Genomic DNA, 25,389 nt, shown 5'->3' with positions numbered 1-25,389 from the left:
CTCTGCTCACATTCTTCCTAGGATACTTTGCAGTCTGTTACGTCACATGGAGGTATCGCCAATTATTTTATAAAACAAAGTCCATACCACAAAATCGTGAAGCCATAGGTCACAGCCATACGTACCCTATGACTGGCGATTTTTTTACCTGCGAAAAGATATTTGGGTAATTTTTTTCACTCCTCTTTGTACATTGATACGTGCAGCATGTAAATATTCATTATAAGAAAAATCTGAAGCGACGACTTAAATAACAATAAACGACAGACACATTGCATGTTTACATACAAAGATCGGAACGTTTTGAGCCAACATATATGGCGGTCATTCAGTTGCCTAACTGGATGAAGATACGTATGGGCAGATCCCTATTTTAAAACATCCTTTGATATCGTGACGTATCGTTCAAGAGAACAATTAAATACCGCATATTGAATACACTAGTTCGTATACTGTTTCAAGATGGGCAAAAAACTCTCCACAAAACGTCACGGAGAGGGAGCCAATCAGAACTCTAAACGCAAACTGGGGATACCTGTTATTTTATACACCTTGTTAATAAGGTCTGAAGAGATATGTTGTAATTCGTTTCATTCTTACAGCTTTTATGGACAAAACCTAGCCTGTAGGAAGTAAGAATGGAATTGAATTCACGAAGCTCTTATCTTTATTTTCTCGTGTTAACATAAATATTATTTTCTTCCACCATTACTGATTATAAAGTGACATGAACTTGTTTTGCACCTAGAAAAATATCACTTTCTGCAGTAATATTCTGTAAACAGCTTCAGCTATTGGATATGCAATTTTACATTAAAGGAAAATAAAATAGATTTTCCTAGATTCATAAAACATACCTTAACCAAAAAGAATCTCCCGTACTAGCAATGCTTGAAAATCCATGAAGAGATGTTTGACGAAAATATTTTTTGATGTAACTCATACTCACACTGTAATCAAAGTGTACTTATTATTCTATTTCTTGCAGAAATAGCATCAAAGTAACCTTTAAAAAGAAGTACAATTCAAAGTAAATAAATTATGAAATTATTTGAAATTTTACATAGAATTTGTATTTTATAAAGTACTAGCATAGCAGATTAATAGCACTATTATATACGTGTAATAGTTTAATAATACTTTAAGTAATAGTTTAAGAACGCTGGGCCTGACATGCTTGTTACAGCACCTATAAAGTTTTGTTGAATTTACTTTTATCTCTGATCAATAAATTCATGGTAACTCTCATGGTAACTCTACACGATGACAAATAGAAATACATGCTCTGAGCTAACAGTTGAAGAAAACATCTCGATTTCAACTAAATCAGATTCATCGGTCTGTGGTTGTTTCATTAATCGACAAATTTTAAATAATTTATCAAAAATAATAATATTAACACGAGTAATAATAATGTACTACAAAAGAAGAAATGTAGTACAACAAAAGAAGAAATCATGGTTTATTGACTGACAAGTGAACAGTTACAATGAACTAGTTAACGTTCACTTAAAACCTTGACAGTGCACAAGATTGTTACGTAAGACTCAAGTTTGAAGGGTTTTCGAAAATTAAACGTAAAAGGACGAAGAATGAAATTGCACTTATTATGATAAGATGAGCATATCTCAAAGTCCTTCATAGTAGGGACATAATTTTTTGCGTAGTGACGTAGAGTAGGGACATTAAGTTTCTGATTTAAAATAATTAAGTACGTGTTTCAGCGTTTTTATAGAAATTTATCTTCTAGAATTGAAGAAAAGAGGAGGAACCAGTTAAGCGTGATGATTATAATATGGTTAAAATTACAGTCTTAAATTTGATATTTATTTTTTATTTAGATTAATTGAACTTGTTTTTCAACATTTTCATATATTAGACCTAGAATATAAGGAAACGGCATGTTTGTTGTTCACTAAGATTATCGTAGGAGGAGTGACAATTTCATTCTAAATTTCGAGTTTAAGGAAATACCATGTAAAGATGTAGAAGTAAGCACGCAAAATGTTACCAGTAGTAACAAGAAGGTACATTTGCTAGTATAATATAATAATGCAGAGTTTTTGTTTTTTTACGTATAATGTCTTTTTCTAATTACATGTCACGCTGTTCGTCAAACTTAAACCACATATTTTCACTCATTTTTTGACAATTAGGAGTGTAAAGTTACACCACAGACAAGAAAGATACAGACGTACTTCTTGGTATATACACTTCTTTGAACTTTTATGGGCTGTAGGATCTGGCAAAGCCGAGAAATAGTTGCAGAATTGTCGGTGATTTCTTACACCAAATGGGAAGACTGAGAATACAAGATGTTTATCATACATACTAGATTTAAAACGAAACATTGACGATAGTAGGAGAATATAATAAGTATATAATTCAAACCGAAAACAGATTATGGCAGCGCTTAGTATTAAGACCAGCACATTGAGAATAGACTGAACAAAATTGCAAAGGAAAGAAATAGCAGGAATGTAAAATAACAAGTGGCAATGTTCGTTTAACCACGAATCCATAAGTACTGTATCTGCAAACCATCAACTATGCCTTGTTTGTTTGTTATCACTCTCTTCTAAAAATGCTTGCTTTACTGAGTCCTTCTTTCTTTGCGTGAAAGGATTACTGAAGACGAGAGCAACAAACTTTGATACAACGAATTATTCAGTTTAAAATAACAAATAAGCAAATACTGATGCCGCATTGGAATATCGTTTCTCATGACATCAGCAACTGTAAGCAGTACCAAGTCTGGTCAAGGCAAATATGTAACATACTGACAAGATAGTATTGCCATTGCGGCCGTACATAAAGTGTCGTGAGTACAATTCAGGAGCAACTGCAAGAAAATAAGTATCAAACTCCTGTCTAGAAATTCAGCATTATGGGCATGGGAAACTGATTCATCATCACCTCAGAGGCATAAATGACACAAGTTGGGTGGTAGATTATAGCATCTTAAGAAATGTTGCGCCAGGATTTTAGTGGTTAGGCTAACATTAATAACTTTGCTTGTATATCGAAAATGTCATCCTCCGGCTTGTAGGATTAGTTGCTCAGTCAGTAAGAAAATAAAGATTACCTGTACTAAACTTGATAATGTTTTAGATTCCTTAACTTGCATTTGGTTAACTATTGAATCATCTTTAGAGTCAGCATGAACCATTGCTTATGTTTTTTCTCTGTCAAAAGCAGAAAAGCATATTGACATATTAAACCGGAGTTACTTTCTCCCCAAATGCAGATCTCTTCAGCAGACACACCAGATGCAGATTTTTCCCAAGCAGGGATGTTTTCATGTTGTAACTTGCAGAATGACAGCTTGCAGTTGAGTTTGGTGATGGCTTCAAAGAAAACGACCTACAAATAGTTAAAGGTGATAATCACACTTTATCATACGAGACCCAGAAGAATTTATTTGGTTTATTTCACTGGTATTTAAAGACTTAATACAATCTCAGTTGTACCGTCACCAGCAAACGTATCTCCCCCGGTGCTCTAATTCCATTTTACTTGCGGTTCAGGTCATTTGCAGTTGTGGGAACGGCTGGGAAGATGCAACCTACCTTAAACGTAATTTTTTTCGGCACTGACAGCAGTTGTAGCACTGAGTCAGGTGTTTATGCAAGTAAAGTTGTGGGTAGATGACGCAGAAACATTTTTCCGCTCCTCTCTGGTTCAGGGCGTGCTTTCCAATGAACATCGTATATTAGGCTTAATGTTGCTGTGTATGTAATGTATTATTTTAATAATACTGTTTGCTGAGAAACATAAAAAAACTTATACGCCTTCATCATAAAATGTTTGAAAGTAGGTGAAAATATCAACTCCGCAACAACTGCTAGAAATAAGTTTGTAAATCATTGTTTCCAGTGACAGAACTTCTCCAATTCTCCTCTTTCCAACATATTTTTCTTTCCGGAGAGGAGAAGATCTTGCTCGTCACTCTGAGTATGCATTGAAATTGAAAGTGAAACATTTGGAAAACCTACAGCCTGGCGGGGATTTGAACGCCGGTCTAGCGAATAGAAGTTCAATGCGCTTAGCACTTAACTATCGCATCACTTCAGATTCCACGCAAACTAATAGCTAGTTAAAGTCGTTTCGTGGAATACTATACATACGACACTAATACCCATATAAGGAGACGTTCCTTATGTGAGTGTCACAATGACTTACTCGAGAGTCCCTTGTTTAACTCAAAAACAAGTTATAAAGATCTCCCTCAATGAAAAAAAAAACACGAAACATTCTTCAAGTTGAGGCTACGTCACCGTTTTCAACATTGTCCCGATTTACATTACTATTCTTGCTCACCTTAACTTTTAATTTCCAAAGAAGAAAAGACGGCAGACATTATTTTCACATTTGTTTTGAATTTTATCAACACATGTAAAAATAGAAAGTTCTATGTTTATTTTCCATAACTACTGGTTTATTTTCTTATCTGCGTATGAGGATTTTTTCAAAGATTAAAAGCAGGAAACTTCCATTGCAGCAACCCGCATTCGAATCCCGTAGTGGTAATTATTATTTTTCTTTATTGGAACATATTGTTTGCGTAATTGAGAGCGTAATTCTGCTATTTCTTTATTATTATTACTATTATTACGACAATAGAAGGAAAGAAAAAGTCACATTCATAGAAACAGGAACAGAAAGACGTTATTCATATTAACAGGAAAGATATATTTCAGATGTTTCTTAGGTTCACACATGAACTCAATTATATTACTACATGTGTGGATATACAGATAGAATTATCATTTTATGTCAACAAGAAATGGAGTATAAACATTTGTTAGTTTTAACAGTAATTAATTTTGTTCCGCTCTTTTTCTAGGTAGAAAGTTGAAGTGACATTTTGAATAGGATCATTCCCGTCACAAGACTTAATTTCGATCACTATTTGAAACCTATTCACGGGTAAGAACAATTCCAGAATTCCTAGGAAACAACAACACATTTTGGTCCATACTAACAGTAAGCATTGCCTATACTAGCATGCCTTTTGCATTCATCAACTGTTGGTTAGACACGTTTCGTTCCCAGCCAGTACGAACCAAAAGGATGACGTAATTTTGTGTTGTTGGCATTTCACCTGTGAAGGAAGTCGTCTCAACCCTGATACCCAGAGAAATTGAGTATTTCTTAAGTTACTATATATCAGAAGTAACAATATTGCAAATGATAAAAATTTACTTAATTACCTCAGCGAGAATCGAACATGCTACCCCAACATTGTGAAAGTAAAGCTTAAGCCACTACTCGAAGACATCACTATTCTAGGAGAACGAAAAACTGAATGTGCAGTGAATTCAGTAAATTGCATACATTTACGATTACAATGTGATAATGATGAAACTTTCTGATTTCAGCCATGATAAAATAGTAGTGTTATGTAGAAAAAATATTCCAGTGAATTCAACTTTAAACTGAAAAACGAGAAGACATACAAACACGCAAGGACATGAAGGGGAAACTGGCGTTTAGATGGATTCGAACCCTTGACAGGCACAGTGCCGTGCGATAGCCCCGTTGACGGCTACGGCCTGGTTGCCGGAGTAAGGGAGCCCAGCATTCGGGAGGAAGAAAGAAAAGAAAAGAGGGAAAAGTAATAAAAGTACTCAAAGTCAAGAAAAGATAGAGTTTATTTTTGAAAATTTTCTTACGCCAAAATGGTGGCGCCTCGCGACTTTTCTAGCGACTTTATTCATATGTACGAGGATCCGTCGTATGCTCTCGCCTCGGGCACTGATTTCCCACGGCACGGCACTGGACAGACACTCATCTTAACTGGAATCTGGTGTTTCAGAGCATTGGATTATTTTTAAGTTAACTAATTTAAAGAATCTTCCTAAGTACCTTTTGTTTACTATTTTTAAACGTATTACTTTATTTTACTCGCTTCACTCACTTTTACACTTTTTCCAGTAAGTCTTAAAGAGCAGGACAAAAGCACAGAAACATTAAGGACAGTAAAATTCACAACAACTATACGCGTGTTTTCCCTTTCCTAAAGAAAAACAATAAAATATGGTGAAAATGCAATTTTTGGTCTTCCATATTTTACTTGGTGTCAAATCTCTAAAACAATACCAAACAAAAGGTACTATTAATACAAGACGCTCAATCTCTTAGCTATTTATGACTTAACTACTGCATGGATCCGAATAATTCTAGTATATCCAGAATCATCATTTTCACATTTTATCAAAATACGTCATGACTTTTCTGACAACCCGATGTTGATTTAAATGTTGTTAGTACACGAAGTTCATTGATCTCATCACTTATTCACTTACTTTCTTATGATCATCAAAACTTTTAGGGTACTTCCCATAGATAGAGAAATGTGGAATGCAGTGTAGCGTGCAAGTAAACAAATATTTCCATCCCCAACCCCTTACAATGGAGTGTGTTGATTCTTCACTCAAAAACTTGAAATCCAATCAGAAACTTCATAAAATATAAAATATGTAGCCAAGTCTCGACTTTGCAATAAAAATAATAATGGTAATAATAATAATAATAATAATAATAATAATAATAATAATAATAATAATAATAATAATAATAATAATAATAATAATAAAGGAATAACAGAATTAAAATACCAATTACGTAAACTAGTACTTCCGGAAGATAAAAATGGAACTCTATTTCTCCACGTGTTGATACAATTCAAAGAATGAGAAAATAATGTCCACCGTCTTTTCTTTTTTGGAAATTAGACCTTAAGGTTGGGAAGAAATGTAATGTAAATCGAGACCATCGTTAAAACCGATGACATAGCCTCAACTTAAAGAAATTTTGTGATATTTTCCTTATTATGGAAGGTGTATATAACTGAATTTTGAGCAAAACAAGGAAACCTCGAGTAAGTAATTGTGACACTCAAATAAGACACGTATCATTATACGAGCATTAGTATCTTCTGTGTAGCCTTACATAAAACTATTCTAACTGGCTAGTATTTTGAATGAAAGATAAAGTGATGCAGCAGGTAAGTGTTTAGCATGAACTTCTATTCGACGGACCCAGGTTCAAATCGCCCCAGCTATAACTTTTTTCAAACCTTTAAATTTCAATGCTTGCTCAATGTGTCAAGCAACATCTCTTCCCCAGAAAAACTGTTGGAAAGAGAGCAATTGGGGAAAGTATGTTAATGAAGGCAATGACTTATTTCTTGCAGTTGTTCTAGACTTGATATTTTCATCTACTTTAAAGCATTTTCTGATTTATGCGAGGTCAGTGTCTTTATTTCTTTGAATATACAGTATAATGAAATGATACATTACATATACAGCAATAGTGAGATTAATATATGGTGTTCATTGTTCAACAAAGAGCTCCGAACCATATAGATTCATCTTAGAATGGAAAACTGTTTGGTTAGTCATCTACTCTACAATTTCAACAGTATAAACACCTCACTCAGTGCTGCCAACTGCTGGCAGTGTAGAGAAAACTTTCCGTTAAGTTGACTTCTGTCCATGTGTTTTCACAATTGCTAATTATCTGGATCCCCCGTAATGGAATTAGAGCACTCGGTTTAATATTTCTGGTGACTGTACCATGCTTTCTATAAGTGGAACTATTTCTTATCAGATAAATTTTTGTCTATTGAGTTGTTTGTGCTGAATTGTTTCGGCTGTCACTCTAAAAATAAAACTGATCGCTCAAGTTTGCACGTAAGAAAGAGATGAATTCGCTGCTGGAACTTTATTTCAGATCAAAAATAAAATTTACATTAGTCTGTTAAGGCTTTTGTCGCCTGGAATGAAACTGATATTTCTCTCAGATTATGTTGAATTTTGTATCATGGTAGGTTCCTTCTTTTTTAGTGCTTCATAGAAATTCGGTCAAGGTGAATTTGGTCAACACATGTTATACAGCTTATCGTAAGTCGATGTACCAAATTTCACAGAAGTAAATCCTCACGTTAAGCAGGTTTGCATATCCAGGCTCCTATGAAAACATTTACGATCACTCCAACCCCAATCATTTCAAAGATTCAACCTGTTGTATATAAGTTATTAGGACGTAAAATTAAATGTAATTTATACGAAAAAGATTTTTATGCATTGCAAGACTTGTAACTCCAAATATTCACCATAAACTTATACTCGTATCGACATAAACAAAAAAATAGATAAATAAATAAATAAAAAAGTGTGGAGCAGGGAACCACTTTACACAGAAGTCAAAAGAGGCTCAGTAAAGAAATACGAACTGGTCGCGCGGTTTGGGTCATTAGTCTATAAATCAGAGGTTTATGTGTTCAAACCCTGTACAAAATATTCGTTTTTTTTTCTTAAAAATGTGTTCCTATTTTCATCAGAGGAATTAGAACATTTCTTTGAATAAATCTTTGGTAACTACTTTTCTCTCAAATTTAATTAGAAGGGAACATTATATGAATTTCAAATCTAAAATCCACAGCTAAGAACAAAATATTAAGTATGTTTTCAATATTTCATTAATATCTTTTGATTTATAATGAAAAACTAATTATAAGCATTGACAATTTCAGAAGATTCTCCCCAGAGGATGGTCAATATATGAATAAGAGAAAACTGATAAAACATCATTATTCCACTTTGAGCATGATCGAAGATAATTTATGGCCACGAAGGGGGAAGTTTATGTCGACAAGTTCTCAAATTCTCCCACATATCATACCCTGAAATCATCACTGTTGGAAAGATTTCCTTAACAAATAGAATATTACATTTATTTCTTGTTCTACGTTTTAAATGGAAAAATCATAATTTTAAAGAGAATTATAATACGATAAGCATAAAGATTTATAAAACTAATGAAATAGATACTCTTGTGTAAGTTATCGATTTCTAATCGGATTAAAACTCGAATATTCGTTTGCATCGCACTTTAAAGTAAATCCCCTCTATACATAATTCTTACTGGAAAACGTGTTTAACTCCAGTTACTTAATCAATATTTTTAATAATATATTTTTATTGTAATACCTTAACTATTCAATGTTGTATACACTACATTTCCCAAAGCAAAACCTCGCAAATGTATAGTGGACTAGTGAATATTATCAAATAAATTATCATTTAGTTTACGTAAATACTGCATCGCCAGATTTGAAACTTCGTACTTTAAATAATAATAATAATAATAATAATAATAATAATAATAATAATAATAATAATAATAATAATAATAACCATATCTTTATCAGAATTTCAGGCTTAGTCAATAAATGAATTCAACGTTGTCTCTATTCAAAGTTATATATAATCGAATCCGATAGAAATACAAACAGAAACTTCGAGAACAGGTAAAAGAAAAATGATACTTTGGTGGAATTGGAAGTTACTTTTAAGAGTTCTTTACAATTTACAGACAAATGCCTTAGACACTATTTCTTTTATTTAAGTTAACTGATTCACCGAAAGTACCTGAGTAACTTAACTCTATTTTCTACTCGGTTATACACGTCATTTCTAGTAACCTTGAACGAGAAGAACACGAACACAAAAACATCCACCTAGGAAAGACAGTTAAAATTCTTAACCTCTCCCACCGTGAATCGAACCTGTTACCCCATACACCTAAGGCGCACGTACTAACCACTAGACCAGCGGGGAGAGCGAATTTAACGTATTTTGTAGTGCTTGAAGTTGATGCCTATTTCACCCTGATGTAATATGTCTATTCCTGTTTTTATGTTTACCGTATTTGTTACTTTCAGGAATGATATATGTTATTCATATAGGTTCTATTATATATTCGTCCATAAATATTATATAAATTATCAGAATTATTCATGATATTCCATGGAAATTCACTGGTGCATGCGCAGTAGAAAGACAAGAATGCAGTTTACTGATATTACTCGGAATCCAAATATCTAACAGGCTGTCAGAATTCCTTAATGAAAAGCAGTGGTTCTCAACCTCAGGACGTGCAACTTGCTTCTGAGTAAGCATGAAGAAGGAGTAAGGGGGCAAAAGCTACTATCAGAAATGAACTGTGAAGTAAATAAATAAATTACCACTTACAATGACTCTTTAAAAATTTAGCTTGGCACTTTTATAATGACATAATAGTTTAAAAACATAATACTGCACTAGGAGGGTGTGCAAAAGTCTTGCTGGAAATAAATATAAATTTCTAAGATTATTATTATTATTATTATTATTATTATTATTATTATTATTATTATTATTATTATTATTATTATTATTATTATTATTATTATTTCACCACCTTCTTCATGCCACTAAATCAATTTCTTCACTGTTTTCTCGTCACAGCCCTTACCCCTAGCTAACTGAATGGCAGTTTGTCCCATTGTTGCTCGACCTATGATTTCCCCTCGCATAGTAACAGATAGTTTTCTACAGCCTTTAGAGCGAGGCATTTTCACAGCCTGTAGAAATTAGCATTGTGATTCGTATTAGCAATGAATGACACTAAAGTGGATCTTTCTGTTTCTACTGTGCATCATCAGCATCATTACAGAAGTATTCCGCCATTACCAGCGGGTCACTTACCGCAGCTGAAAAGCTTCCATGCTGCACGATCTTCTGTTAATCTCTCCATCTTCACATACGATTTTTTTCTGTTTTGATATCGCCAATAGCCTAATTCAGCATCTATATAGTCTAATTCGTTCCCTCTCTCTCTTTCCTGTCACCATACCCTCTACATCATCCCTCATGATACAGTTCCTTCTTAACCAATATCCCAACCAGTTTCTCTTCCTCTTCTTAATAATGTTTTTCTTCTTCCATTTTTAACACCCTCTCATTCGTTTTCTTCTCGACCCAATATTTCTCCCCATTCTTTTCCACGCAATATCTCGAAAGCCTTCAATTGTTTCTCATTATTTTTGCGTAATGTTTATGTTTCTGTCCTATAAATACAGTAAAATACAGTACACGAAGCATTTTATGAGTCTTTTTTCAACTTTATTCAAGGTCCCACAAAATCGTATTTTCTTCATCCTAAAGACTTCTTTCACCACTTCTATCCTTGCTTTTATTTCACGTTCGCATGTCATATCATCACTAATAATAGTACTCAGATATCGAAAGCTAGTTACCTATTGTTTTTTCCCTCTGCTAATTCTATACTTGACACCGATTGCTTCGTTTCAATCAATATGGATTTTGTCACTCTAACATTTATTTTCATCGCATATTCTTCACAAGTCTTTTCTTAACTTTTCTACATCTTATTAATTCTCTTTTTAGATTCTGCAAAAACAACCATATCAACCCCAAACCGTATACACCTCATCATTCTATCTCCTACCGAAATTACATCTTCATTATGTAGACTTGTTTACGCTATCTCTTCTACATAGCTATTAAATAATGTCGGCGAAATATATAATCTCTGTTGAACTTACCTTCCAATTACACTGTCTGCCTACTGTGCATGTACCAGTGAATTTCCATGGAAGATCAAGAATAATTCTGATAATTTATATATTATTTATGGACGAATACGTAATAAAACATACATGAATAACGTATATCATTTCTCAAAGTAACGAATACGGAAAACATAAAAACATCAATAGACATTATATCAGGGCGAAATAGGCATAAACTTCAGACACAACAAAAACAGTTTCACTCGTTCTCCCCACTGGTCTAGTGGCTAGCACGCGTGCCTTAGGTGTACGGGGTCCCGGGTTCGATTTCCGGTGGAGAAGTTTGGAATTTTAATTGTCCGAGATGATTTTGTATTCGTGTTCCTGTCGTTCAAGATTAATGGAAATGATTGTAAAATGTATATAACCGAGTAGAAAATAGAGACAAGTTACTTACAAGAAAGAGTCACGCAGTGGCTCCGCTGAGATCCGAACGAGACAATTGTGTTTGCATTTGACATGTTACAACTAGACGAATCCCAAAGTCATACGTGCCACAGGGCGGAATGTCGTGAGTTACAACATATTTTGTAATATAAAAGCTACAAAGCTGGCAGAATAGTTTAAACCGAGTCATTTGTTCGGAAACCATTGGGTAAATGGAAAACTCGGACAATACTTATCCCATCATTTTCAAGGACACATTTTTTCGGATAAAATGTTTGCCCCAGGGTCCTCGCAGGGTCCCAGACGGGGTCCAACTCATTTTTTTCGAATGGCAAGGAGAGTTAAGTAGTACATCGTTTGAAAGCTGTTGTAAAATGAAAGAAAATGTAGCAGGTCTCGACTCTCTACGACAACCCTGTGCAAAATGGTGGAGGGTCAAAATGTAAAAAAAAAAAACTTAATTGAAAAGTCCGTGGTTACCCCTATAAATCGGAAACGATGAGACAAATATGAAAATAGGAAAGGGAGTGTGACCTTATTTTCAAAGTACAACAATTCACGTTAAAGCGTCTTGTCCCATGGTGCCCGCAGAGTCCCAGGTGGGTTCCAACTAAAAAGTTTCAAATGGCAAGAGAGGTTAAGAATCTCATCGTTTGCAAGATCTTGTTAAATGAAAGTAGATGGAGCAAGTCTTGACTTTCTACGACAATCCTGTCCAAAATTGTCAAAATGTAAATAAAAGCTTAATTGAAAAACTATGGCCACCTTCAATCCAAGATGGCCTCTTAAAACCTATGTCATTCATAACAGTACAAATGTAAATCACCATTTTTCTCTTTCATGTATTTCGAAATAATAGGAAGTCTAAAGAACAATTGGATTTCGATTCACTTCTACTATTATTTCATTCTGTAATAACACATATATGTATTGTTCTTAATGTACGTTAGTCACGGTTCTCTCGACATTATTTACTTGAATATAATGAATATGCGATGAACACACAACTCTAACTTCCGACACATACTATTAAACAAAAGTTCAATACCTTCGGGTATTTTTCTAATTGTGTCATACGTAGTTCATACAGAAAGAACTTGCTGCACCAGTAGGTTGGGTTCTCTATTGTAACGTATTCGTGATCGTTACATTTGTATGTCATTCGTTGGTTTGATCGCAATACTTCAAGCAATACCAGATATACAAAAAAATGAAAACATTCATATGCAAGATTGGCGAGTAGTACCGAACATGTGTATGTCATTTAAGTACATCGAGCTGCTTCAAACTTTGTTGGTTTGGTCACAGTATTCCAAGAAATAAAATATTTATATACAAACTCATTTTTCACGCTGGATGCCATATTGGATTACAGATTATACTCTTTGATATTTTGTGGATATCTACTAATTACCATAAACGTTCGCTTCTCCAATACCAGTGGTGTGAGGTGGATATGCGTTCGATACATAGTATGGCATTTTGAACTCAAGATATCGCGTTTTTGGACATTTTGCATATTTTAGTCACTTACTAATCAACATTAATGCCAAATTTGTTTTCCTAGCTTCAGCAGTTTGGTATGCTTATCCTTTCGATATAGGTTTCAAGCGGCCATCTTGGATTCAAGGCGGCCATAGATTTTGAATTAAACTTTTGTTTACATTTTGACCCACCGCAATTTTGGACAGGGTTGTCGTAGAAAGTCGAGACGTGCTCCATCTTCATTCACTTAACAAGAGCTTTTAAACGATGTCCTACCTCTCTCGTCAATTGAAGCTTTTTAGTTGGACCCCACCTGGGACCATGCGGGGACCCTGTGACAAGATGTTTTCACTTAAATCGTTGTACATTAAAAATAATACCACACTTCCTTTCCTGTTTTCACATTTGCTTCACCGTTTCCGATTATTAGGGGTAACCATGGACTTTTCAATTAAGTTTTTGTTTACATTTTGAAAATTTTGAGATGGATCACATCTGTAACCCTGCGGGGGACCCTGGGACAAAGTTCTTTTACCGCAAAAAGTTTGTCGTTGAAAATAATTGACCTACAACCTACGTGGACTACCGTGTGACAAGTGGAAACAATGTCTGTAAAACTGTATATGTTCAATCTCTTCGTTCAATGACTGGCCCGTATTCGGGATACTAGCATGACGAAATGAGTGTATTTCTTAGAAAATGACTGGCCCGTATTTTACCTTCTATATAAGGAAACTCTATTATTATTCTTTCTTTAAGTTGTTTAACAATTGTGTCGAAAATATAAACACTTTCTGTAATCTTATGTCTTCTACTTTTGTTCTCAATCCTCCGCTTGTTTATTCATTTTATAAAATCAACAATTATCTTAGAAAAAAATATTTTATCATTTGTTTAGTTATTTGTTTCAAAATTGTTGAATATAAGATATAATCATTCTTTCAAATAATTAATCTACTTTCTAAATAAAATTGAGTATTTTTGCAATATTTACGCACGCTACTTGTCTATCGAATGACAAGACAGGGATACGTATTTTTATGTAATAGTATCAGCCTAGAATAACATTCCATATTGACTAGTGTGAAACTTAGTGTGTTCCGTGCATACATGACTTGTATGGTTGCAGGATTTTCACACCATTAACCTGGAAACATCATTAGGGATATATGCATATCAGGAGTGTAGAATATATTGTCTTTAAAGTGACAGAACACATATTATTTAATTTTATAACTTAATATTCATTAATCCAACAGTAAATTGTGTTTATAAGAGACATCATTTACACTTATAATGGCCAGAAATCTGTTATCTAATGTTCCAGAATAGTCATATAATTAGAACCATGTGTGGAAAAGACGTCGGTATTACTTGTAACAGATTTGATTACTTGTATTATCATCTTACAGAACATAAAATGTAACACGTATTAAACAAAGAAATAAATAAAGTAACATTTACAAATGGAATACGAACAGTTATCCAGATTCCGTTCCAAGTTACACATTAGTCTGTATTGCTCAAGTTTCACGACTAATAACAGGACAGAAAAATACTAAAGTTTCCAGTGACTTGGGCAGGTAGTTCTCATTAATTAGTCATCTATAAACCAAACCACACATACAACCTTTATATGAACAGCTGAAAGCATAAGACAGACGAACTAATAAATTCCGTTGATTTTTGACAACTGAATGAACGTAATTTTATAATGGGTGTGGTCACACAGAGATGATTGAAAATTCTATATTCAATTAATCACACACAGTCATCAGACATAGCAGGTGTGGCCTAATCTATTAACGCTCTTTTTTGTTTACTATAAGGAAATTATAAAATAAAATGATGAATTCGAGTACAGGTAATTAAAAATCAATATTTTACTAACATAACTTCATGCATTATCAAACACAAATTCACGATAGAAGTACAGCAATATATTAGCCTTGGATTTATGATGTAATATTTCCTTTCCCTTTTAGTCGATTGCAGATCTTAACCGCTAATATATAATCGTAAGACACATAAATGAGTAATGCACACTAATGGTAATGATAGATTGTGTACTAGTTTCTCTAAACCATATATCACAAATACTAGAAAAACAACTTGAATATATATTTCTTTCTTGATTGCTTCGATTCTTCTTTATTTGACCTTCGTTTCTCTTACTTTTTCTTCTTTTAAATTTAATTAGAATCAATATCTCATATACTAAAATATATTAATTCCTGGTAGTAAGGCTCAATGGGTATCTTACGAACACGGATTTTATGATAAGTTGGGTACTCTTCAGTCACCACATCAAAAATACCATTACTAATGCAAAGGATTTTGTCGAAGGTTTCTTTTAATATCTCTGTTTTCGGTAGTTTCCCAAATATCTTTCTGAACTACTCAACGTCATTCTATAACATATGAAACAACATCAAGATTATAAGTCAAAATAATTCACATTTCTTACATTTCTTTACTTTGCGCTACCACGGAAACTGAAGGGCCAGAACTAGTAGCCAGTTCTTGCACTACTTTATTTCCTCATGTGCGGAACGTTTACATGACCTGAATGACATAAGTTCTAAAAATAGGGGGTGCAATTATTTAATCTTAGGTCTTCTGCAGAGTAAGATATGTGGTGTTTACTTCTTATGTCGTTTAGGATTTGTGCCATTTTGGAATTTTGCTTGTTCCATTTCCTTGCTTTAGTTCTGAACTTTACCAGCACCACACAGAATTGCAACAATACAGTAGTTGCCACAATGCTTTTACAACAAAATTTAGCTCCAAACGTAAGACCATAATTACTAAAAGTATTTTGTCACTAAATTGTCCAAAAAAGTACTTAGCCTTTGGAGGTAAAAATTTTAGAAAAATATTTATTGTTATTTCAAAACAGCATCATGAGACCGTACATGTAGAATTTTGTAGATGATGTTCTTCTATTTGTTTAACAACTCGTAATTCTGTTCTCATAAAACTTATGTAGTTTCTGGTCATCAAAAGAAAAAAGTGACATGTGGTTTTCACAGAGTCTCTTCAAACTAACTGAATGCAATTTAGGAGGTTTTCAGGGACGGAAACAATCAATAATGTAACAATGAAAGGTCCAGGCCTAATGTTGGATGCATTTAAAAGTGCTTTAGGATGAATAAAGTCTAACAACTCATGACGTATGATGCCCTTCCAACCCCAGTATTCACAATACATAACCATTCTGAGCATCGGTGTGTGCGTTCCAACATACTATGGAACATACGTGTTGATCCATGGGGATGTTAAAACTGATTAAAAGCCTTGCTCGACTTTTGCCAGAATATTATTACATTTGATTTGTTGCCACTGCAAGTTCCATCTTCGAATCCAACATCTTTGGAACTGGTGCGACCTGATAATTTTTCTCCATTTCTTTTTATAGCGTATTTTTCTCCATTTCAGACGCATAAATGCCACAAGGTTCTTTACAGTCATACGCAGAATTTGAAATTTATCGAAATAAAATTAAAACATATAGTGCTACTTTTTGGAAGTTTTACTCATCTACTTCGCGCAAAGCTTTCCGTCTGATTTAAGAATACCTCAGCTGCAAACAGTAGAATTAACACGCGGCGACTGTTTCACCCTGAGATTAGGAATACTAGTGTCATGTCGTTTGTACTCGCTAGGTTTTAGACTACCCGATGTTATTATCTGTTCCGCAGTAATTCGCGAATTACATAACCAAATTTACTTCAGTGCTAAAATGTCTTAAGACTTTCTTTCTAATTACAATTAATTCAATAAAATTGAAACTAACTTCGTAAACAGGCAGTCAAACGCTCGCCAATTAGTTGATTCGTGTCCTTTATAGATTTTTGTTGTTAGAGCCATACCATAACTACATTTTAATTACACTAAAAGACTTCAATTATAAAATAAAATTGAAATAAATAAAGATCTAAACAAACGTTTAAATGATTTTTATTTTCAATTAACATTTACAAACATTAATATCACAAAAACCTTAACTTACATAAAAGGAATGAATATTTTATATATTATATTTACAGGCCAAGCATAATTCAAAATAACTTAAAACTTAGAGAGGTCTTCTGAGTCTTTTTGGTCTTGTCACAGAGTTTGTCTATAATCAGAACTTCTAGATTTTATTGAAAATGTTTCTTTCGGAAAATAATAAGTGAGAGATAGTAATTGGTAAGTCATAAATACCGCTTTGAAAAAGATAGTCCAGGAAATGTAATAAGTTAGTTGCAAACTTTGAAAACAGATCGTTGAGGCAATGTAATAAGATAGTTTAACTTTGAATAGTTCTATGTAGAATTTTGAGTATATAGTTTGCTCTGGAATGGTATCAAATTCATGCTTGAAACATGAATTGTACATGATTCCTACCTTCCATTGTAATAGTTTTAAAGTTTTAACGTTAGTCAGGAAAAAGGCTTAGAACTAGAATTATTAGTAGAAAAGGAGGGGTATTTGTGGTTCAGGATATGAGGATACGAAGGCAATAAAAACGTTGATCACGGAGTGACACAGAAGTTATGTGTGTCAGGAAATTCTGTCACATAAGGAGTGATATGTACGAAGAGGGAAAGCCGTGTGGTGGTGATAAAAAAAAGGAAGAAGTTATCTACAGGTTAAAGTGTAGTGATTGAGACAGCCGTTATGTTCGTGAAAGGGGGAAAAATTAAAAGAACTGTAAAACAACACAATTATAATGTAAGGTTAAAGAGAGGAAGGAGTGACATTTATGAACATGTGAGGGATAAGGGACATAAATTTACTTGGTGTGAGATTGAAGTGATGGATCATGAACAAAGGACATTGGTAGGAAATATAAGGAGACCAGATTTATTGAAAAAGAACAAGACTCTGCCATGAATTGGAACGTAATTCTTAAATTTGATTAACAATGGGTCAAGTTATTGAAAAGTAAAACTTATTTTGTAGCTTGTCTAGATCGAGTAGTATTTACCGGACCAGGGGAGAAAATGGATTTATGGTTTTATTTGCTGCTTTTTAAACTCTAATCCTGATTGGTTGAGATCATTCCTATCAGTCAACCAGTGTTCAGAACCAGTCTCAGGATCAACTCTCTATTGTATTGTATTGCAAACCCAGGCCCGAAGACGGCCCGGCCCAGCCCGGATGTATTTATATTCTGTACCCGGCTCGACCCGGCCCGAATCTCTGTAACCGGGTCAGGCACAAACGGACCGAGAGTAACCGGCCTGAGAACAACCAAGTCTGATAAGTCAATCCTTCAATATGCAATTGAAAATGAGAAATGTGTCGTCATAATATTGCAATGTCTATTTGTTCTTCTGGAATGGGACAATAGTGTGAAGGGTTACCCAAGGTTTGTTTTCTATATCCCTGTTCTATCTGTCTATGATTTATCTGTGTTTGCTCTGTCTACCCATGCTTATTATACAATAATACAGCTCATGGACGTAAAAGTCTTATACTACACTCATTAGTGCATTACGAGTAACAGAGAATACATGTAAAACTGCTACACCATATTTGATACTAATATTACAACTACTACTGCTAATACTACTATTACTATTACGATTACGAATGCTAGTGCTAATTCCACTATTGCTGCCACTGCTACTACTATTACTACTACCACTACTGCTACTATTCATTATTATACTAATACGACAACGAATACTACCACTGCTATTACTAGTAATACGAAAACAAAGCAATCAAAATGAAATTTTTGAGTTTTACGTCCCACAGTTATACCGGCTAGACTAAAGGAGAAATAGTGAATGAATAAAGTGAGAGGAAACGTGAGAACGCCGAGAACCCCCTTCCCACACGGTGTTTGTCCACCACAAAGTTCACTTGGCGAGACCTGGGATCGAACCAGGGACTCCATGCACCAGAGGTGAACGCTCAACCACAGGCTACCGTTCCAGGAACACCTAATTGACCCTGGCGTCTTGGTGATTTATTTGATCATTTTATTTTGTTATATTCGTAGTATCATACTATAAACAATACAAGGACATGTAACACCATTTGGTATTTCCCTTGCTAATGTAACATTACTAGAAATTGCACTGATCTTATGAGCACGCCAGTTCATGGTTTTGGCCTCCGTACTCTAATGGTAGCGTACCAAATTCTACTTAGTAGGTCAAGTACTTAACTTAACCATATGTTCTTTAAGTAACTACGGGTCAGGGCGTATGGATGATGATGGGATGAATTGGTGGAGTGAAAACAGTGGAAGGAAGCCGGATCACACCAGAAACTCCCATGCACACGGCGTTTGACCACCACAAAGCTCACATAGCACGAGCGGGGATTGATCCAACGACGTCTAGCACCAGATGTGAGTGCTTTTCCTAATGAGCTACACTGAGAAAATATTGTGGGAGGCGTACTTGAAAGGGTAGGTTACATGCGTAATTCCTGTAGTTTTTGGACTTAATGTACAACAGACGTATAACTGAAAACGCATTTTTTATAATACTTTCCGCATAATAGTTCCATCTATACGTACTTTTCGTATCAAATAATATAGGCAGACAGGATCTCACATACAAATGGACGTATATAATATATAGCTGAGGAATGTAACATAAGTATCTGCATGTGATATACGGAAGACTGTTAGATGTCGGACATCCTGCAACGGCATGATGTAACATCTAAGGGCAGTGCCTATGTACCATATGCGTAACGTATGCTCCATACTGACTTCTGTAGTAAGCAAGAGGATTCCGTATATTTGTACAATATACCGCTGTCCTGAAAACGGATTTTTCTCAGTGCACCGTTGTCCCTCGTAGATTAAGCATCGGTTCACATTCTACGCAGACTGGCCATAGTAACTAGTATTTCTCCTTTTTTCTATATTTATAAGGTAAATTCGGTACCACCAGACATGTCAAATTTGACGCGAAGTCGTAGCAGTTGTAGTAGTATTAGCAGTGGTCGTATTAGTAATAGTAGAAGTAGTAGTACTAGTAGTAGAAGTAGTAATAGTCATAGTATTACAGTACTTTGCAGTCTTGAATAAATAGTCACTTTCCCAAACACATTACGATTAACATAGGCTAACATTAGTTTCTGATCCCTGTTTCAGAGAGTCCGGGCCGAGCCGAGCCGGCGCGGTTTGGCCCGGTTTGGGCCCGGTCTAGTTTGAAACGGGCAGGGCCGGGCCGGGCACATTCCGGGCGCGCCCGGCCTGTGCAGGGCTCTGTTGTACAGGGGCTGATGAAGCCAAGATATTCAGTTAGTTAACGAAACTGTTACATAATTATTAATTTTAGTGAAAACAAACATTTATTTAGAGTTTTTTGTTCCTTTTGAGAAGATAGTGGATAGAGCGCTTATCTCTGGTTCGTGGGGTCCCTGATTAGATCTCTCTACAAGTAAGTCTCTGGTGAACAATACCATGTTTCTCCCTTTCCTCCTACAATCTCATTTCACTAATTCTTCCATCATCAATTACTTCCCTTAATAATTCGTCTCCCTTAGCCTAAAGGAGTTGAAAAATCTTCTTTTGTGAAGTTAGTAAAATAGGCAAAGCTAACATGAACCAGATAGATATCGAAAGTATTTATTTTACTAAGAGACGTGGTTTGACTTGATTTCTCTTACTTCAGTCCACCTTAGTTGAACACAACACTACATCTAAACGTTTCAGCACTATGTCAAATTTGAAATAAAATGAAATCATCATGTTTTCAGTCAATTGATGATTACCATAAGCTCCGTTTCACTTTCTTTCACACAGGGACTACTTACGTAACTTTTAAAATACTGTATTTTAGTTAGATTAGCTTTCTCACCACTTTTGACATTGACAGTAGTATAGTTTCATTATTCTAGTGAAAGGTTTGGTACACATAGGGGATAAGATGTATGTTGCTAATTGATCTCAGTTTACCTGAAGTACACACTGCTAATGTGCTACTTATGCCTTACGTTCCGCTATGGTTAATTATGATGACTCTATAATAATTCTAATCGTAATGTTTTGTTTCTCAGTTACTGAGTATGGTAATAACAACACTATAGCTGAAATTCAAGTCTTCTCATCGAGATCTAGTCTTATAACATATGAATATTGGTCTCAAGATTAAGAAATATACAAATTCGCCGACACTAACAACACTTGCTCCAAGAAACAAAGAGAGCACTCCTCCAAGAGACACTGCAAAAAACATAAAACATATTTTATTAGCGATATAATTCTGAAATTGGCAATATCAAAATATCTCAGTAATATTGTTATTTTTAGCTTTTGTGCCATTCAGTTAGGCTTGTTTTAGAAATCTACCTTAATAAAGTTGAAATTATATTAAGTGTGGACAATTTAATAAATAATAGTCTAGTATTTGCTAAATGTCATTAAATAAACTATTAAGATAATTCCGGATGTTTTCTTATAATTTTGGCGTCATTCTATGGATCCCGACATACTGTAACATTGAGATACTTCTCAATCAAGAAGAGTAGAGCCTCATATAGAATCTGATGTCCAAGACTGCATATCTGACTGGTCTAACTTATTTGGTTGAGCCCTCTTGATAAACACAATTAGAAGTTTTCAATGAGTTGGGACAACCCGATCATCAAATTGTATCAATCAGTGTCACTACAAAAGTCAGACGGCCAAGAGGACAATGTTAAACTTCTCATCTCTAATTTCAAATGCTTGGCTACAGTCATTACCATAACACACCCTAGGACTGCACCTTTCAAACGAAAGTTTTCGTATTGCATTTGCACTTCGCCTAGGAGTAGACATCTGTGAATCACACAACTCCTGTATATGTTGTGCATTAATCAAACACGAGGATCTACACGTTCTCTCTTATATAAGTATAAAGATAACTATTAAAGTTCTTTGGCTTTTTCACCCACCACCTTTGAACATAGATAGGTCACCTAAGACGTACATGGAAGATCAAAAATAGTCCCCATCAGCATCGACGACCTTCTGCCAACGTTCTGGAAGGCCATGGATTCAGTCGCGGTAGAACTTGGTGGGTCATGAAGCGAAGAAAGTATCAAGCTCATCTTGCACCTCTATTACGGATTTAAAATAGCGTCCTCTAAGGTGATTGTCCAAAGAATGGAACAGGTGATTATGGGACTGTGCAATGTCCGGGGAGTATGACAGGTGCAATAGTGTTTTCCATTCAAGACGTAGAATGGTATCCTGGGTTACTCTAGCCACATGGGGTTTAGCATTATCCTGGTACAGGAGGACCCCTTTGTGTTTCAGAAGTGCTGGCTCCAGAGTTTTGAGTTTTTCTTGAATACGGCTCAATTGCTGACAGTATACAGTTGCATCGATGCTCTGGCCAGTTAGTAGCAGTCCCTGATGCACGATGCCGCGTTCAGTCCACCAAAAACACAGGAGGACACTTCTCTAGTGCAGTGCTGTTTTCGGATGTTTTGGAACCGGTCCATGAGATGCTAACCAATGATTACGACCACGTGGAGCTTCGTACAGGAGCCAATTCTCAACACATGTCAACACCCTGTCAAGAAATGGCTCCTTTCTCGGACGATAAAGCAAACAAACACAGGCGCCTGCTTGTGTTGCCTTTTGGCCTGGAGTCAAATCATGTGGGACTCATCCACCCAACTTGTAGTGCTTCCCAAGTTGATGGAGGTGATGCCGAATGGTTTCTCCACTGATATTGAATTGTGTCCCAGTTTTTCACATGTTTGGCCTTCGTTCGCCTTAATTGCTGCTCCAGATCTTAATTTTGTGCATGCGTTCGTCTTCCGGCACATGGTGCGTCTTCGAGTGTTTCGTCACCGTCTTTAAACTTCTTAAACCACTGTTGCACTGTTCGCGTAATCACGACACTGCCACGAATGGCATTTTTTCCGTCCCGCTGCAGCGGCATTTGATCCCGTTCGAGCTCATACAGCATATACGCTCTTAGGAGGTCCCATGTTCACTCTGTACTTACGCACGCTCACGGTGTAACTGAACTGCCACAACCAGGTAGTATAATAGATATACGCACACCAACAACTGACCTTCGCCTGGCACTAATTCTAAATCAAATCTCATTCTACATGTTTTAGTATCTAGTCATGTAATCTTCAGCATTGCGTATCCAACACTAACTTACTTGTAAGTAAGTTTAAAGCCTTATATGTGCAGAGTAGCCATTGAACACTTTTTTCAAATTATATACAAACTCAATCCTCAATCTGTAATAATAATGTAATGTCCTAAATAATATATAACGTATTAATAGTTCTTTTAAATAATGTATCTAATAATGCAATATGTGGACTCACAATCACTAAAACCTGAAATGACTGCACTCTGTAAACGAGTGTAGTAAGTAACTGTTAGCTACTAGTATGTTGTTTGTAAGTACAATATAGAAACGACTTACTACAGTTGTATTTGTTATTGTGTTACTAGAAACACATTAGAAAAGAACTGCAGTGTGGAGATTTCCTTTAATATCAATCTTTGTACCTAGGTAGTATGCTTAGATTGAGTTTGTACATAACAATATAAATATTTTCTATTACCTTTAACTTAAAATAACATTAGTTGTCATATTTCGTTGTTCTATAAATATTTTCTATTACCTTTAACTTAAAATAACATTAGTTGTCATCTTTCGTTGTTCTTCTAAATTCCGTTGTTATATGGGACACAAGATTTAAAGGACAAGAGAGAAAATCTATGAAAAGTAAAATGTTTTTATATGGATAACCAAGGCAAGAGTGAACGCTGGGGCAAGAGTGAAAATGCTATTGACGAAGTGGCAACGTCGGTAAACAAACGAATGTTGAAAATTAGTTCGGCACGAAACATGTGGAAGCGGAAAAGGAGAGGAGCCGTGTGCGCGCAGTGTGAAGAGCAGCAGAGTAGAAAGTTTGTTGCAAAAGGAAAGAAGTAAAAGATTCGTAGGTAACCGTCACAGTTTATAACGTAGTTTCAGCTGAAGGTGCTGGATTGGAAATATTTCCGGGAAAAGCTGTATAAGTTCGTATTTCTTATCAGTTGTACACAAAAGAAAAAAGTGCTCTGGCGGGAGATAGCAGGCAATTATTGGAAGAAACCTGAAGCGGGGCAAGAGTGAACGGGACAAGTGTGAACGTTCACACTTGCCGCTTGTTTTAAAGTTGAGTAAAGAAAATGTAGGAGCCAACACGTAACATTAAGTAAAAACATTTGCAGAGCTAATATAGAAGTTGGCGGCTATAGACAACTAACAAAACGTTTGCATTATCGTTTAGAATTTCGCAGCCCGAGTTGTTGAGCATACGTCATGTCGCACGGGAACACAAAAGAAGGTAGAAATTCGCATCAAAGTTATCTACACTCATGGGTACGCCCAGCCAATTCAGTGGGAAATAGTTTTCTGATACACCAAACGGTGAAATGAGGATTTCCTGTATCATATGCGAGTGGTTTCACGAATAATGTTCCAATCTTAATCAAAGGAAATCTTTGCACGTGTGTGACCTGCACCGCAAGTAAAATTTTTGTGCTTCGTGATGAATGTTGAACTGATTTAACCTATTATAGCAAGTATCTTTTGTAATTATAGCATGTATCATGTACAGTACTGTAACATTTGTTGGCAGTTCCATTTGACACAAATCTGTTTGGTATTTTATAACTTCCTTAGTTTCATGTAATCAGTACATATATATCTGTGATTCAATGTGTTTTTGGTGTTTATGCCTACGTTTCTGTGTTTTGATTCGACTGTATTAGGGTGGGCCGAAAACAGCCGAAAAAAATTTTTTTTAGAAAATTAATATTGAGTACCGTGCAAAAGTTGTATAATGTTATATTATGTTTCCTCACCAAAACAGAGCCGGATTAAAAGATATTTAATCGGGTCCCGGGGGCCCCAAAGAACGTTAATTTTGAAAACAAAAGTAGCCAGCAATGAAAACATTATTAAAATATATTTTTTAGAAAGTTAAGTTTCAGTACCGTGCAAAAGTTGTATAATGATATATTATGTTTCCTCACCAAACCAGCCGGATTACAAGAGATTTAACCGGGCCCCAGGGGCCCCAAAGAACGTTAATTTAAAAAAAAAATAGTTGCGAGTAGTGAAAATATT

General features: G+C 35.1%; 1 protein-coding gene across 1 annotated transcript in view; it reads right to left on the bottom strand.

Annotated features, from left to right (window-relative positions):
• Positions 1-17,355: 17,355 nt before the first annotated feature.
• The window catches only part of LOC145667057 (uncharacterized), an 85,611-nt gene continuing 77,577 nt past the window's right edge, over positions 17,356-25,389 (bottom strand). Inside the window, exon 16 of the mRNA XM_081734757.1 lies at positions 17,356-21,476. Coding sequence (XP_081590883.1) covers positions 21,358-21,476 — 119 coding nt within the window. The 3' untranslated portion in view covers positions 17,356-21,357. The remainder of the gene's footprint in view (positions 21,477-25,389) is intronic.

Source organism: Thermobia domestica, chromosome 12, assembly GCF_964235325.1.
Source record: "Thermobia domestica chromosome 12, izTheDome1.hap1.1, whole genome shotgun sequence".
NCBI lineage: Eukaryota > Metazoa > Arthropoda > Insecta > Zygentoma > Lepismatidae > Thermobia > Thermobia domestica.
Note: the sequence above shows the minus strand (reverse complement) of the source record. Positions and strands in the feature narration are given on the sequence as shown.